We start from the raw sequence: 13,267 nt of genomic DNA, 5'->3' as shown, positions 1-13,267 counted from the left end.
ACAGTTGATGAATTCTTCATCAATTCTTGTTAAACACACTTCCATGTGTCCAAGGGCAGGACGTTGTGTGAAACGCTACATTAATCACGAGTAACAGGCTTGTTGTTCAAAACAGAACGTGGTTTTTGTAGTTATTATCCCTTTTAGATGTAATTATTGGTGATACTTTTGCAGTTTGAGAAGAATATCACAAAAGGGCACTATACAAAAGGGTCATAGCACTATTCTGGGAGCCTGTTCTCTTCAGATATTTTTCCAAAGGCAAAACCCCAACTCCTATTCTGACTGCCTACAAAAATGGGCAAGATTAATACTAGATGGGCTGAGAAACTTTAAGATGCAGTCTGCGAAAGGGATTTAAGAGTTCACGGTAGCTGAGAGTCGTCCTCGTCTGGACCGTGCAGGTAACCCATAGAAAGGGCAACAGAAAGGGGCCTTGAGCAGTGGCAGCCAGCTCTGTGTTTTGGGGAGCAAGGTGGGGCTTTGTGATCAGGGCTGCAGTGCCTCTCCTGCAGTCAGCCCTGATCCTGTAGGCGTTGCTATGGAGCTTGAAGCCCGTCATTGGATAAATGGCTCAAAGGCTGGGTGTGTTGGAGAAGCCTCATTCAGACAGGGGCTGTCACTTTACGAGGCAATAGAGAATTCAAGGGCACAAGTGGAAATCAAAAGTAATGCATTTAAGTCCAAGCACAGGAAGCAATTTTACACATGTAGGAAGATGCCTGGATCAAACTGTCCAGCAGGTCTCCATAGTGCCAGATTTCTCATTAGGCACTGTAGGCACAGTACCTAGGGCCTACAAAAGTTTTAGGGCTTACGAAGGAGGGAAACACTAGTGACTAACGAAAAACGAGCTGAAACAACATGCTTGCGATTGACTCTAGGTGCTCCAAATCAATAATTGGACGCTATCTAGAAGTATCGAAGTGATGGTCGCTTAACTTGCTCCATCAATCACATGGTTTAGCATTGGAATAGTTTAAAGTGCATCATGTCAATCGACGTACTTTAAATGGCGTTTACCCCCTCTTTTTGCACATTTTGGAGTAAAAGTGCCTAGGGCCTGTGAACACCAAAATCCAGCCCTGGGTTATCAAACCTAGTTTCATCGCTTCCTTTGCAAAACAGCTGGATGAGATCCAGTAACTACAAGGCCTAGTGAACAAGGGGGTGAATGGCTTCCCTAGACCTACCTGCTGAAGCGATCCAGCAGTGGTGTGCAGCTTCTGATGGAACAGCTCACTGAGGGTCCTGTTCTGTCGCTCCAGGTCAAAGACCCTCATCTTCAGCTTGATGCACTCCTCTCGCAGGTCCTGCAAACACACGGAGGCATCACGCTCATCTTGGATCGGATTCACATTGTTATGCTCTGGAGCCCCAGTCTGTGCTTCCCTGGCTGGGCAAATCAGCAGAACCTCTTCTTTCCCTCCCGCTCGTATCATTACCCTGCCCAGCCTTTCCCTTGTCTAGTATCTCCAGGGCTTTGAAATTCAAGGCTGGACTCATCGTGAGCGGTCAACACTTCCGCCCAGCTCTTAGACCATGATTGAGCATCTCTTCCTCAGCAGAGCCACTCAGAGTGGAGCTCGTGAGCTGAGCTGATTCACAGCTGAGAAATCCCAAATCAGTCCATGCAGAAATGGAAAACAAGAGGTGAAGCACAAGCCAAGGAAGCAAACAAGGAAAGAAAACATGCTTGAGAAGTCTTACCTTTTGGTTAAGCAGAGCCTGGACAACATGGTTGGCCACCTACACACAACAGAGCAGTGTTAGCAGACAGACACACGTCCGAGATTGAGACAGGCCAAGAGAGGTCAATACAGTTACATATAATACTACATCTGCACAAAATTGCACCTTGACAAGGACACCTACTTCTCTGAAAAATACTGTTTAATGACTTACAGTGCCTTGCGAAAGTATTCGGCCCCCTTGAACTTTTCAACCTTTTGCCACATTTCAGGCTTCAAACATAAAGATATAAATTTTTTATTTTATGTGAAGAATCACCAACAAGTGGGACACAATTGTGAAGTGGAACGAAATCTATTGGATTTTTGAAACTTTTTTAACTAATAAAAAAATGAAAAGTGGGGCGTGCAAAATTATTCGGCCCCCTTGCGTTAATACTTTGTAGAGCCACCTTTTGCTGCGATTACAGCTGCAAGTCGCTTGGGGTATGTCTCTATCAGTTTTGCACATCGAGAGACTGAAATTCTTGCCCATTCTTCCTTGCAAAACAGCTCGAGCTCAGTGAGGTTGGATGGAGAGCGTTTGTGAACAGCAGTTTTCAGCTCTTTCCACAGATTCTCGATTGGATTCAGGTCTGGACTTTGACTTGGCCATTCAAACACCTGGATACGTTTATTTGTGAACCATTCCTTTGTAGATTTTGCTGTATGTTTGGGATCATTGTCTTGTTGGAAGATAAATCTCCGTCCCAGTTTCAGGTCTTTTGCAGACTCCAACAGGTTTTCATCCAGAATGGTCCTGTATTTGGCTGCATCCATCTTCCCCTCAATTTTAACCATCTTCCCTGTCCCTGCTGAAGAAAAGCAGGCCCAAACCATGATGCTGCCACCACCATGTTTGACAGTGGGGATGGTGTGTTGAGGGTGATGAGCTGTGTTGCTTTTACGCCAAACATATCGTTTTGCATTGTGGCCAAAAAGTTCGATTTTGGCTTCATCTGACCAGAGCACCTTCTTCCACATGTTTGGGGTGTCTCCCAGGTGGCTTGTGGCAAACTTTAGACGAGACTTTTTATGGATATCTTTGAGAAATGGCTTTCTTCTTGCCACTCTTCCATAAAGGCCAGATTTGTGCAGTGTAAGACTGATTGTTGTCCTATGGACAGACTCTCCCACCTCAGCTGTAGTTCTCTGCAGTTCATCCAGAGTGATCATGGGCCTCTTGGCTGCATCTCTGATCAGTCTTCTCCTTGTCTGAGCTGAAAGTTTAGAGGGACGGCCAGGTCTTGGTAGATTTGCAGTGGTCTGATACTCCTTCCATTTCAAGATGATCGCTTGCACAGTGCTCCTTGGGATGTTTGAAGCTTGGGAAATCTTTTTGTATCCAAATCCGGCTTTAAACTTCTCCACAACAGTATTACGGACCTGCCTGGTGTGTTCCTTGGTCTTCATGATGCTCTCTGCGCTTTCAACAGAACCTTGAGACTATCACAGAGCAGGTGCATTTATACAGAGACTTGATTACACACAGGTGGATTCTATTTATCACCATCAGTCATTTAGGACAACATTGGATCATTCAGAGATCCTCGCTGAACTTCTGGAGTGAGTTTGCTGCACTGAAAGTAAAGGGGCCGAATAATTTTGCACGCCCCACTTTTCATTTTTTTATTAGTTAAAAAAGTTTCAAAAATCCAATAGATTTCGTTCCACTTCACAATTGTGTCCCACTTGTTGGTGATTCTTCACATAAAATAAAAAATTTATATCTTTATGTTTGAAGCCTGAAATGTGGCAAAAGGTTGAAAAGTTCAAGGGGGCCGAATACTTTCGCAAGGCACTGTATACATATATTAATGATATCCAGATCTCATACAGATGTAATTTAAACATGAATCAAACCTTCCATTCTTAAACGAATACAGTTGCCATTTCTATACTTTAGGTGTTATCTGCTCCTGCCTTTCTTTAAAGCGCCTTGAGGCATTACCTGAATGAACAGACTGAGTGAGGATGGATATTCCAATGAAAGGCTTCAGGCTGATGAGTTAATAGCCCAACCCAAACAGACATATAAAGGCTCAATCACCTCTTTAACTGAAAAAGGAAATTGCTGATAAAAGCATTACAATCCAAAATTAAAGAAGTGTGTTGCTGTGCCATCAACTAAAACAATATTTCATGTGTTTCAATTCCGAGATACCAATGATCAGTGTATGAACAACCCACTGCATTGTGCAATGGCAGCACCTACTGTAGGAGCTACCGATAGCTCAGCTGGAACTCTGGGTTTAGAGTTCACGACAGTGTCCAGCAATGCAGAATGTGCACAGACTTACTTTCGACTGGGGTTTAACCGTAATTAAATGCTACAAAATGTACCTAATGTGAACACAATTAGTATAACCATGGCGACACTCACACTTATACTAAAACAAGAGAGTTTACCTTGGGACCGATTCCACTGCTTAAAACTGAAAACTGATAGCGCGGCTATTGTATGACAATTGTGCTATTGCATGATTATCACATAAACTATGCAATATCACCATAATATCTCATAATAACAACATAATTTTCTCGTCATTACAAGATTAAATATGTTGGTGTCTTTGATGGCAGCAATCCGCTTCCGTATGAAATAGCACTGTCTTCTCCTGAAGGTGTTTTATTGAGTCTGAAGTCTTCACTCTGAGACAAATCAGATGTTTCCACAACTGGTAATGGGTGTGAATGCTGAAAATAATAGAACTACAATCTCTAGGCGCAAGTTTGTATTGCAGAGTTTTCTGACACTATATTTATAGTCACGGAAATGCACTCAATAAAAAAGCCCGAGAGCAGTAGTTTCCTAGTTTTCCTGACTTCCTGTCATTTCGCTTTCTGCTTCTCAAAGTTCTACTGTATTCTTCTTTACAGGTTTTCACTTTCACACCAATACTACTTTCAGTTTCCACGCAGGAACTGCAGCAGAGCAGTGTCTGCTGTCACATTTAGCGCCGACGAGTAAACAGTCTGTGAAACGATCCAAAAACACAACTACTCCAGACTCAGCTGGCTGTTAGACAAGCCCAGAGAGCTGTCCGAAAGGTCTCAATTTACATCAGGGCCACTTTTTAATTCCTGCACACCTTCCATCTCCATAATCCATTCCGACATTACCCTGGTGGCATTCAAGAAACAGCAGGATGAGATCCTGAATCAATTAACTGCTTACTACCGGACAGGTTAGATGAGTCAAACGGCCAAATGAATTGGGTGTAACAGAGCTCACCTCGTCCAGACACCTCTCGTAAGCCTCCCTCTGACTCTCATTTGCAAGGGCCAGGGCGGAGTTCTCTGCCTGAAATGTAAGAAAACAAGACCTTGTACAACCACCCCCTGAGCAAAATTACCCTTCACGTTTCTGTTAGTGAGGGCTGACTGCTGGGTCATCAGTAAAGTCAAGTTATTACTCTCCTAATCAGTCATTCATTCTTGCAGGTGTTCTCGTAGCAGTACCAGTGCTCATGTGAATACACTGTGAAAGCTGGCAGGCCGGATGAACTCCCATGGGCGACACTTACTCCCTCCTCCAGTGCGTTTCTGTCCTGGGGAGAACGGGTTGTGTCCGGGCGCGGGGATTTTAGGAAAAGAAGCTGAGTTGACTAAGAAAGGAAGATCTTCATCTATAGGTGGAGCGTGCCCATCAAAAAATATCCAAGACGCCCTTCCTTTCACATAGATCAAGCCAGCTTCACAGCCGAAGCTGAACTGAGCTCAGAACGGGCACCGGGAGAAAGAGCTGCCCTGTGAACTCAAACTGCCCCAAGGAGGGCAGTCCTGCAAGGCTCAGTTCCAGTACAGGAGACTGTCTTAGAGCTGTCCTGCTTTCCAGACCAGAGATCACCAGCAACAAGGAATCTCAGGCTGCATGTCAGATTGATCGGTAGAAACAATGCACTTATTAATCAAATATAATATAAAACATTAAATTTGTTACTGCTGATCTGTCACATGGCTCAATTGGGAGTGAGGAGTTTTCCCGTGATCTAGCTACCATCTGGGCCTGTAAGGTAAAGCTGTTACACAGCAATGCTGCAGACGGCAACTGCAGCATTGCTCTCCCTGGGAAACTCGTGGGCAGAGTATGCTCTCTAGTGGCGAGATGGGAAATCAGAAGCAACTTTCATCATTGCAGTTCCTTCAGACAGCTCTTTCAAACGTATGACAGGCCAAAATGGAACAACTGCAGTTATATCACAAATATTTACACATCAAGGCAATTAAGCCTTTTTTAATAGCAATCATTCAAACTATGAGACATTATGTGTATTCACAGGGGGGACAAGGAGTAAGTTTTGTTACCATTCTCCATTGCGTTGTGAGGGACTGCTGTCCTGTCCAGAGGGACAGTCCACTGTGTGTGGTCAGTCTGACTGTGATCCCTGGCGGTCAGTCCAGAGGGACAGTCCACTGTGTGTGGTCAGTCTGACTGTGATCCCTGGCGGACAGTCCAGAGGGACAGTCCACTCTGTGTGGTCAGTCTGACTGTTCTCCCTGGCGGTCAGTCCAGAGGGACAGTCCACTGTGTGTGGTCAGTCTGACTGTTCTCCCTGGCGGTCAGTCCAGAGGGACAGTCCACTGTGTGCGGCCAGTCTGACTGTTCTCCCTGGCGGTCAGTCTAGAGGGACAGTCCACTGTGTGTGGTCAGTCTGATTGTGATCCCTGTGCAGCTGGGACAGAATGAAGTGCTTACCATCAAGAACATTTTTCCCTGCTTACTTTTTCACTTTAGACATATAAAACTTGTTAAACTTTTTAAAATTTAATCACACTGTTGAAAGAAACAGATATGGGTGCTCAAAAGACCTGTCAGGAGAATATCTGAGCTGTAAAATGTATAAAATGGTTTAAACCTTTTCTTTTAAAAAAAGGAAGTGTGTAGATTTTAGTTCACAACTGCAGAGGTTTTTACTGAAGTCCAGCTGATACTTGGCTTCCTTCAATAAATGGCCGGATGGGATGCTTGCTGCTGAGATACTCAACAAGCTCCTAACCCACCCAGTAGTCAGGCTGGCCTTGACTACAGTCCAGCTCGTTAAGAGCCAGAGCCAATTAGGGAAGCGAGGCTCACCTCCAGCTCTCTCAGCCTCTCCAGCAGCTCCCGGCTGCTCTCTGCCTCCAGCCCCTCCAGGGCCGGCTCTTCCTCGCCCTCTCCTGGATCAAAGGCGTCACTGCATGGCCTCGGTTCGGCCTCCTCGGACATCATGTCCTGCACAGATGAGAGGTAGGAGTGGGAGTTAAAATATAGAGCAGTCAAGAAACAACAACTGCAACAGAAAGAACCAAGATAAAGTGGGTTGAATGTGTTTAATATTAATTAATAATTTCTTACACTTATACAGCTTTTGCAAATATTTGCAAAGGGGAAATTTAACCAGGACACCAGGTAACCCTACTTTTTTCAAGAAACACCCTGGGACTTTTAATGAGCACCGGAGAGTCAGGACCTCAGTTTTATGTCTCAGCCGAAGGACAAGGTGACACTGCTGAAGGACAGATGGACCACATGCATTAAGAATTGAGCACTATAGACCTGTAAGGATAATAATTAGATAAGATAAGATCACTTAGCCCTATTATATTTCTATACAATTTCTTGCATTAGGAATTTGTCTTTTCCCATACCCCAGCTTGCTCTCCATGAGACATGAGCTTGGGGTCAGAGCACAGGGTCAGCCATTTATACGGCGCCCCTGGAGCAGGGGTTGAGGGCCTTGCTTAGGGGCCCAACAGAGTGGTATTCCTCTGCCGGCCGTGGGATTTGAACCGACAACCTTCCAGCCACAGTTGCAGATCCTTAGTCACAGAGCCACTGCTCCGCCCATTAAGAACAAAATTAAATAACAGCAAAAAAAGATTAAAAGTTCTTGTTTCTTCACACAGTGTTGCAAAAGTATATACCAAATATATATAAAACAATGCATTCTTTTCTTCACAGGTTCTGTGCAACAGCTAGTTGAATATTCCTAAGATCCTGCAGGTGACCGAGAAGAGGGGAGAGTGTGGAGGTGCACTCCCTCTCCAGCACTGCAGGGGGCGCCCTCAACAAGCTTTTCCCTCTGGCCGGCCCGATTTTATTTACAAACTCTGAAGGAAGAACACCGTAAGTATGCAAGAAAATAACGCGCAGCGAGTCTGCAAGAAATCCTTGAAGGATCTGCTAAAAAAATACGTTTTAAAAAAGAAACCTTTTCCCAGTTCAAAAACAAAAACACTCCCCTTCTTCTTCATTCCTACAGTGCAAAAGCCTTCAGTAAAAACAAGCAGCAACTCAGCCCTCAGACCTGGGGCTGTAACCCTGGTTTGAATCAGGCCATCAGGCCAACAGATGTTCTGTCTAGAGATAACATTCCAATAGCTTTCAGTAAAAGGCCAAAGTCTTTTAAATGCCTTTGAGCATTTGAGCATATTACTTGTCATCTTTTCAAATTGTGAAAAATTTTCTGAGGACCCGACTCTGTGATTTTAGGTGAACTGTACAATACCTTGACATTCCTTTGCACAAAAGGCACATTCTAAAAAAGCAAAAGAACAAGTAACGGTTTATTCCCTGCTGAAAAGAGAAGAAATGAAACACAATGTTTCAGCTGTGGAGCCTTCACACCCGGAGAAAACGCTGTGTTTCTGTTCTTCTCTTTTCAGCAGGGAATTAACCGTTACTTGTTCCTTTGCAGCCTATGGATGCTGACACAGCTCCCTACTTGAACTACTTATGAAAAAGCAATCAACTCATCAAGGTCAGAGTTCATGCCAGTGGAACACCAGAGAAGATGAAATACAGACTAAACAGTGAATGCAAAACCAGTTATTTGGATGTTATCTGTGGAAGTCAAATTACAGGCTTGATACTTACTCTGGCAACCTGAAGTGAGGTTTAGGGTTAGACTGCATGTTTTTAGCTCTGTCCCCTATGAAAGACAGCTTGCAGTCCCATGACCACTGTTTTAGGAAACACAATTTTTGCACAATTTCAGAATGTACGTCACATGATTGTATTCCTCTTCTGGATAATGGCTAGTGGCCATCTGTTGGCTTTTCTGCAATTCCCCCAGCTGTTCTTACTGAACTGTAATTCCCCAGACAAGCCTGTTTTTACTCACTAATTGATTGCTCATCAATAAACTCTCTGCCTCTCTCTGTTCAGCCAACTCAGTTGAAGGGGAGGTACTTCTTCGCCCTGCTGTGTGTGGGCATGTGCTTTGCAGAGACCCGCCCTCTGGCTGTACATCCCAGTGGTTCAGAACGACACTGGTATCATGGCGAATAGCTACATGGGTTTCACACTTCACATGCTTTCTTCTCCACCAACACCAGTTATTGCAGTGAATATAATGTTTCTTTATTAGCCCTATACAATTTCTTGCATTAGGAATTTGTTTTTTCGCATACCCCAGCTTTTTCTCCAAGGAGACACAGACACACAGACAGGGAGAGAAGCTTGGGGTCAGAGCGCAGGGTCTGCCATTGTACGGCGCCCCTGGAGCAGTTGGGGTTAAGGGCCTTGCTCAGGGGCCCAACAGAGTAGGATTCCCCTGCCGGCCGCTGGATTTGAACCGGCAACCTTCCAGTCACAGATGTAGATCCTTAGCCACAGAGCCACCGCTCCAGTACAGTATATCCAGTACAGGGCAACGGTTTTACAAACAGAATTTGTTTTTTCCAGGAGAAAAGAACACAGGAAGAGTAACAAGAAAGGGCAGGATGTGAAGAACCAAACGCTTGTTAGTAGGTGCCTGAATGATCCCAGAATCCTATCAAGCCATCTTTTAAAAGATCTCGTGGTCAACGTCGGCAACATTTTTAAGGACATTTCTGCTCTCCTTTTAAAGAAATCTTCCAAGTTCATTTGGTTTAACAGTGGAGCAAATATGTCATGATTAATGTCCAAATAAGTCATGATTAATTGGGGGTGGTGAGTAGCTCTCTCTCCAAAGTCCTCTAAACTGTAAGTGTTTTCTCTCACTGTCAGGCCATAGAGACACCGGACAGCAGGTAATCAATCCAATGCTCCACTGTGGATCGCTCTACTCTCCTGTCAGCACTCGCCGATCACAGTTTCTGGAACTACTCACACCTGGTTCTCACACCAGGTTTCCTGACAAGTCTCACTGTCTCCTACTCTACTCCACTGGTGTCCCTCTAGGTGTTGTTCTGGGCTCCTTCTGTTGCTCTCGCTCGTATGGCTATTTGGATACTTGTGCTAAATCTTCGTTGTCATGTCATTGATTTAGTCATGCAGGCTACACAATTGTTTCTCCTATTTACAATACAGAAAAATGGTATAAGGTATAAGATACCCTTGAAAATTACACGAGCTATACAGACAACAAAAACGAGAAGTGTTATTGCCTTGGTAAGGCTGAAAATCAAGACTATGGCTGAACATGGTTTAGGGCAATCTCCATTGCTGGACAAAGCAAAGGTTTGATAATTTTTTGTAAAAAGGTTCATTTAAAAAACAACACCAAGTCACCCTGCACCAAGTCACCCTTTACATTTGATCTTTTTTGGGGGCGAATCAGAACAGGATTTGCTGCATGCTCGATACGTGCAGTCCAGTTTAAGATAGACATGCTGCGTAGAAACCAGTATTAAAATTCACAGCCCACCTCACCCCACCCCCACATGTACCCCAGCCCCATTCCTGTTGGGATGAAAAGAGGACAGGGGGAGGTACTTTTTCTGATTTTCGTTTTACGGGGGAAGCCACATTCCCCCTCAGCTGTAAATCAGCAAGCGGCTATAGCCAGCTGTCAAGCGAGAGACAGGGCCGGTAAATTAAGTCACATTAAACTCCTCGTCAAGTTGTAATGAGCCTATAACGTCTCTCATAGGCTCATAGAGACCATAAACCCACGCAGGCTGACCCTGTCCAGCCCACCAAGCGGAAAGCAGCAGCCCGTTACCAGAGCGTGTCGCAGAGTGGGGGCGTCCTTCTGCGAAATGAAGCCTCTTTCTCACACAGTAACACCCCAGAGCTCAGTCTCCCCGGGAATAAACCACTAAACAACAGTACACACTGCCTGTTCCCAGGACTCACTGGTATCGATCAGGAAAGAGAGCACAGCAGATCAGGATCCCTGAGATCCCTGAAATTCCTGAAAATTCTAGATGGATGCGGCCATATGAACATTCATAATAATAATAATAATAATAATAATAATAATAATAATAATAATAATAATAATAATAATTCCTTACACTTACATAGTGTCTTTCTGGACACTCCACTCAAAGCTCTTTACAGGTAATGGGGATCCCCTCCACCACCTGGATGATGCGACAGCAGCCAGAGAACACCAGTACACTCATCACACACCAGTAAGCAGACTGATGAAGCCAGTTCATAGATGGGGATTATTAGGAGGCCATGATTGCTAAAGTCCAGGGGTAAATTGGCCAGGACGCCGGGGTTACACCCCTACTCTTTTCAAGAAATCCCTGGGATTTCTAATGACAACAGACAGTCAGGACCTCGGTTTTACGTCTCATCCGAAGGACCGCGGGCAACTGAAGGAAGACAGTGGGTCCAACTTCAGAAGCACGAGCTGACGAATGAGTTCAGACACTGCTTTCATACCATCTGAGACTCTTCCAGATTAGGGCCAACCTTCTCGCATGCACGTTCCAAACACCCAGAAGAGACACTCTGATCTAGACCAAGCAGCCTTCCAGTTTAGGGTTTAACATCTCCCAGGCCACACAGTGAAGCGATACAGCATCAATTAAATTCTGGGATGGGGATGGGGTATACAGTACAGGGTCAGATGTAAAATTGGAGTCAAGGAAAATTCTATTCACAATATACAGCGGACATGTTTTCTTAGACAACGATGTGTAGTGTTGTTTTCTATACTACAAAAAGGACTGCTCTAGAAGACTAGAATAGTTCTTGGTCTTGAAGTAATGCCATACATGGACAGGTTAAAGGACATAAATCTCCATCATTTTGAACAGGACTTGACAAACACTCAAACTCCTAAGAGGCATTCACAAAGTTAATCCACCAGTCTACTTTTGTATCTACTGAAAAACAAGGCCCAGCGACACAAAGGGAAAATAAGACAGTGCAACTTGGGACCTATACTGCAAACCCTTCTATACACAAAGTGTGGCAGGAGTCTGGAGCAAGACGATAACTAAATCCTCTGAGAAGCAGCTGGACAAGATCAGATCTGCTACATTAGTCCTAACGAAGTGAGCAATATTTTAAAAATGAGGGGAGGCCATATGGCCCATTGCTCAAATAAAGCAAGCTTGCTTTTTTTTTCCTTGCAGCTTTTTTTCTGATCACAAGACTATGTTGAGTTCTTCCATGCAGGTTTGTTTTCATGTCGTTAGTCAGTGAACTGTAATTAAGCAATAATAAGATTAACTGCAGTCGAGCGATGCATACTTTCTCATTTACAATTGTGCTCGCACATGTAGTTGCTTTAGCTGCTTCACTACAATGCAGATGTATCTGTTGCCTGGAGGGGACAACAGTAACTTATACCCCTGTAACTAAAAAGTGTGAAAACTGGATTTCACAAGACAGAAACCTTTCTACCATTACGTTTTTTTTCTGCATCACCCAGAGGCATAAGCAATTAATAAAAAAGGGACTGTGCAATAAAAAATGATTAATCCAACGCTGTTAATGTTTGTATCTGTAATGTTCAAAGAGATCTTGTTTTATAAATGCTTCTATTCGAGCATCAATCTGCCTCCAAAGTGCAGCCGTGCTGATCCCATTGTAAATGAGCAGCAGCGAGGTTGTACAGGACCCAGTTGCAATGAAACGTCTGAGATGAAAAGAAGCTTCATTGCAAACTGCTACCAGTGAGCAATTCTCTACGGTATATTTGCCAGTGCATGCAAGTAGGCACAGGAGAAGCTACATGTCTGCCTGGGTCCACAGTCCCTGAGCTCTGCAGACAGCGACGCTAATTGTGTGTTTGAAAGTCAAGTTGCACGCAAGAGTAATTTTACAAAGTCACATGAGGGTAGCAAAATTTACAATATCACACATTCTTCTCTGTGAAGACTCTGTAACTGAGTGAGCAACGTAAGAAACATAAGTGCATAATTATTTACTATACAATGATACTGCATATAGTCATAGTTTTCAGGGTTTATCCTTTTCTGCCTTGCAAGGTGGAATCGAAATAAGGATCTTGCATGTGTGTACAAACTAGACCGGCCCGAGGAAGTACTGAGGAGCAGTTTTCGCATCGTACTGCTCCAGGAACACTTGAGAAAAGCAACAAGAGCGATATCTCTAAACTAGAGACATCCCAGATATAGGGAATAGGGATAAAGGGATCATCCCCACACAAGATGTATCTCTGGGAATAAAACTATAACGGAAAAGCACAGCACACTCCACCTGCATGGGCTGTTGAACAGCAGTGAAAAGAGAAATAAGAAGAACAGAAGGCCATTCAACCCATCTAGTGAAAATTCCTTCTGTAAAAACCCTGGAGCAGACATTCCAGTAAGGAGCACCATTAAAATAAAAGAATTGCGGCACTCCATACTGCACTTCCCAG

At 44.1% G+C, this 13,267-nt stretch overlaps 1 protein-coding gene across 2 annotated transcripts in view; it reads right to left on the bottom strand.

The window, feature by feature from the left end:
• nckap5l (NCK-associated protein 5-like) overlaps positions 1 to 13,267 on the bottom strand; it is a 60,811-nt gene that overhangs the window by 15,678 nt on the left and 31,866 nt on the right. For both annotated transcript variants that reach the window (XM_088636053.1, XM_088636044.1), the window contains 4 exons: positions 6,808 to 6,945; positions 4,966 to 5,034; positions 1,711 to 1,749; positions 1,194 to 1,313 (listed from right to left, as the gene is read on the bottom strand). In XM_088636053.1, coding sequence (XP_088492179.1) covers positions 1,194 to 1,313; positions 1,711 to 1,749; positions 4,966 to 5,034; positions 6,808 to 6,942 — 363 coding nt within the window. In that variant the 5' untranslated portion in view covers positions 6,943 to 6,945. The remainder of the gene's footprint in view (positions 1 to 1,193; positions 1,314 to 1,710; positions 1,750 to 4,965; positions 5,035 to 6,807; positions 6,946 to 13,267) is intronic.

Source organism: Lepisosteus platostomus, chromosome 1, assembly GCF_059453375.1.
Source record: "Lepisosteus platostomus isolate fLepPlt1 chromosome 1, fLepPlt1.hap1, whole genome shotgun sequence".
NCBI classification, from domain to species: Eukaryota; Metazoa; Chordata; class Actinopteri; order Semionotiformes; family Lepisosteidae; genus Lepisosteus; species Lepisosteus platostomus.
The sequence above is the reverse complement of the archived record's forward strand: the minus strand, read 5'-3'. Positions and strand labels throughout refer to the sequence as shown.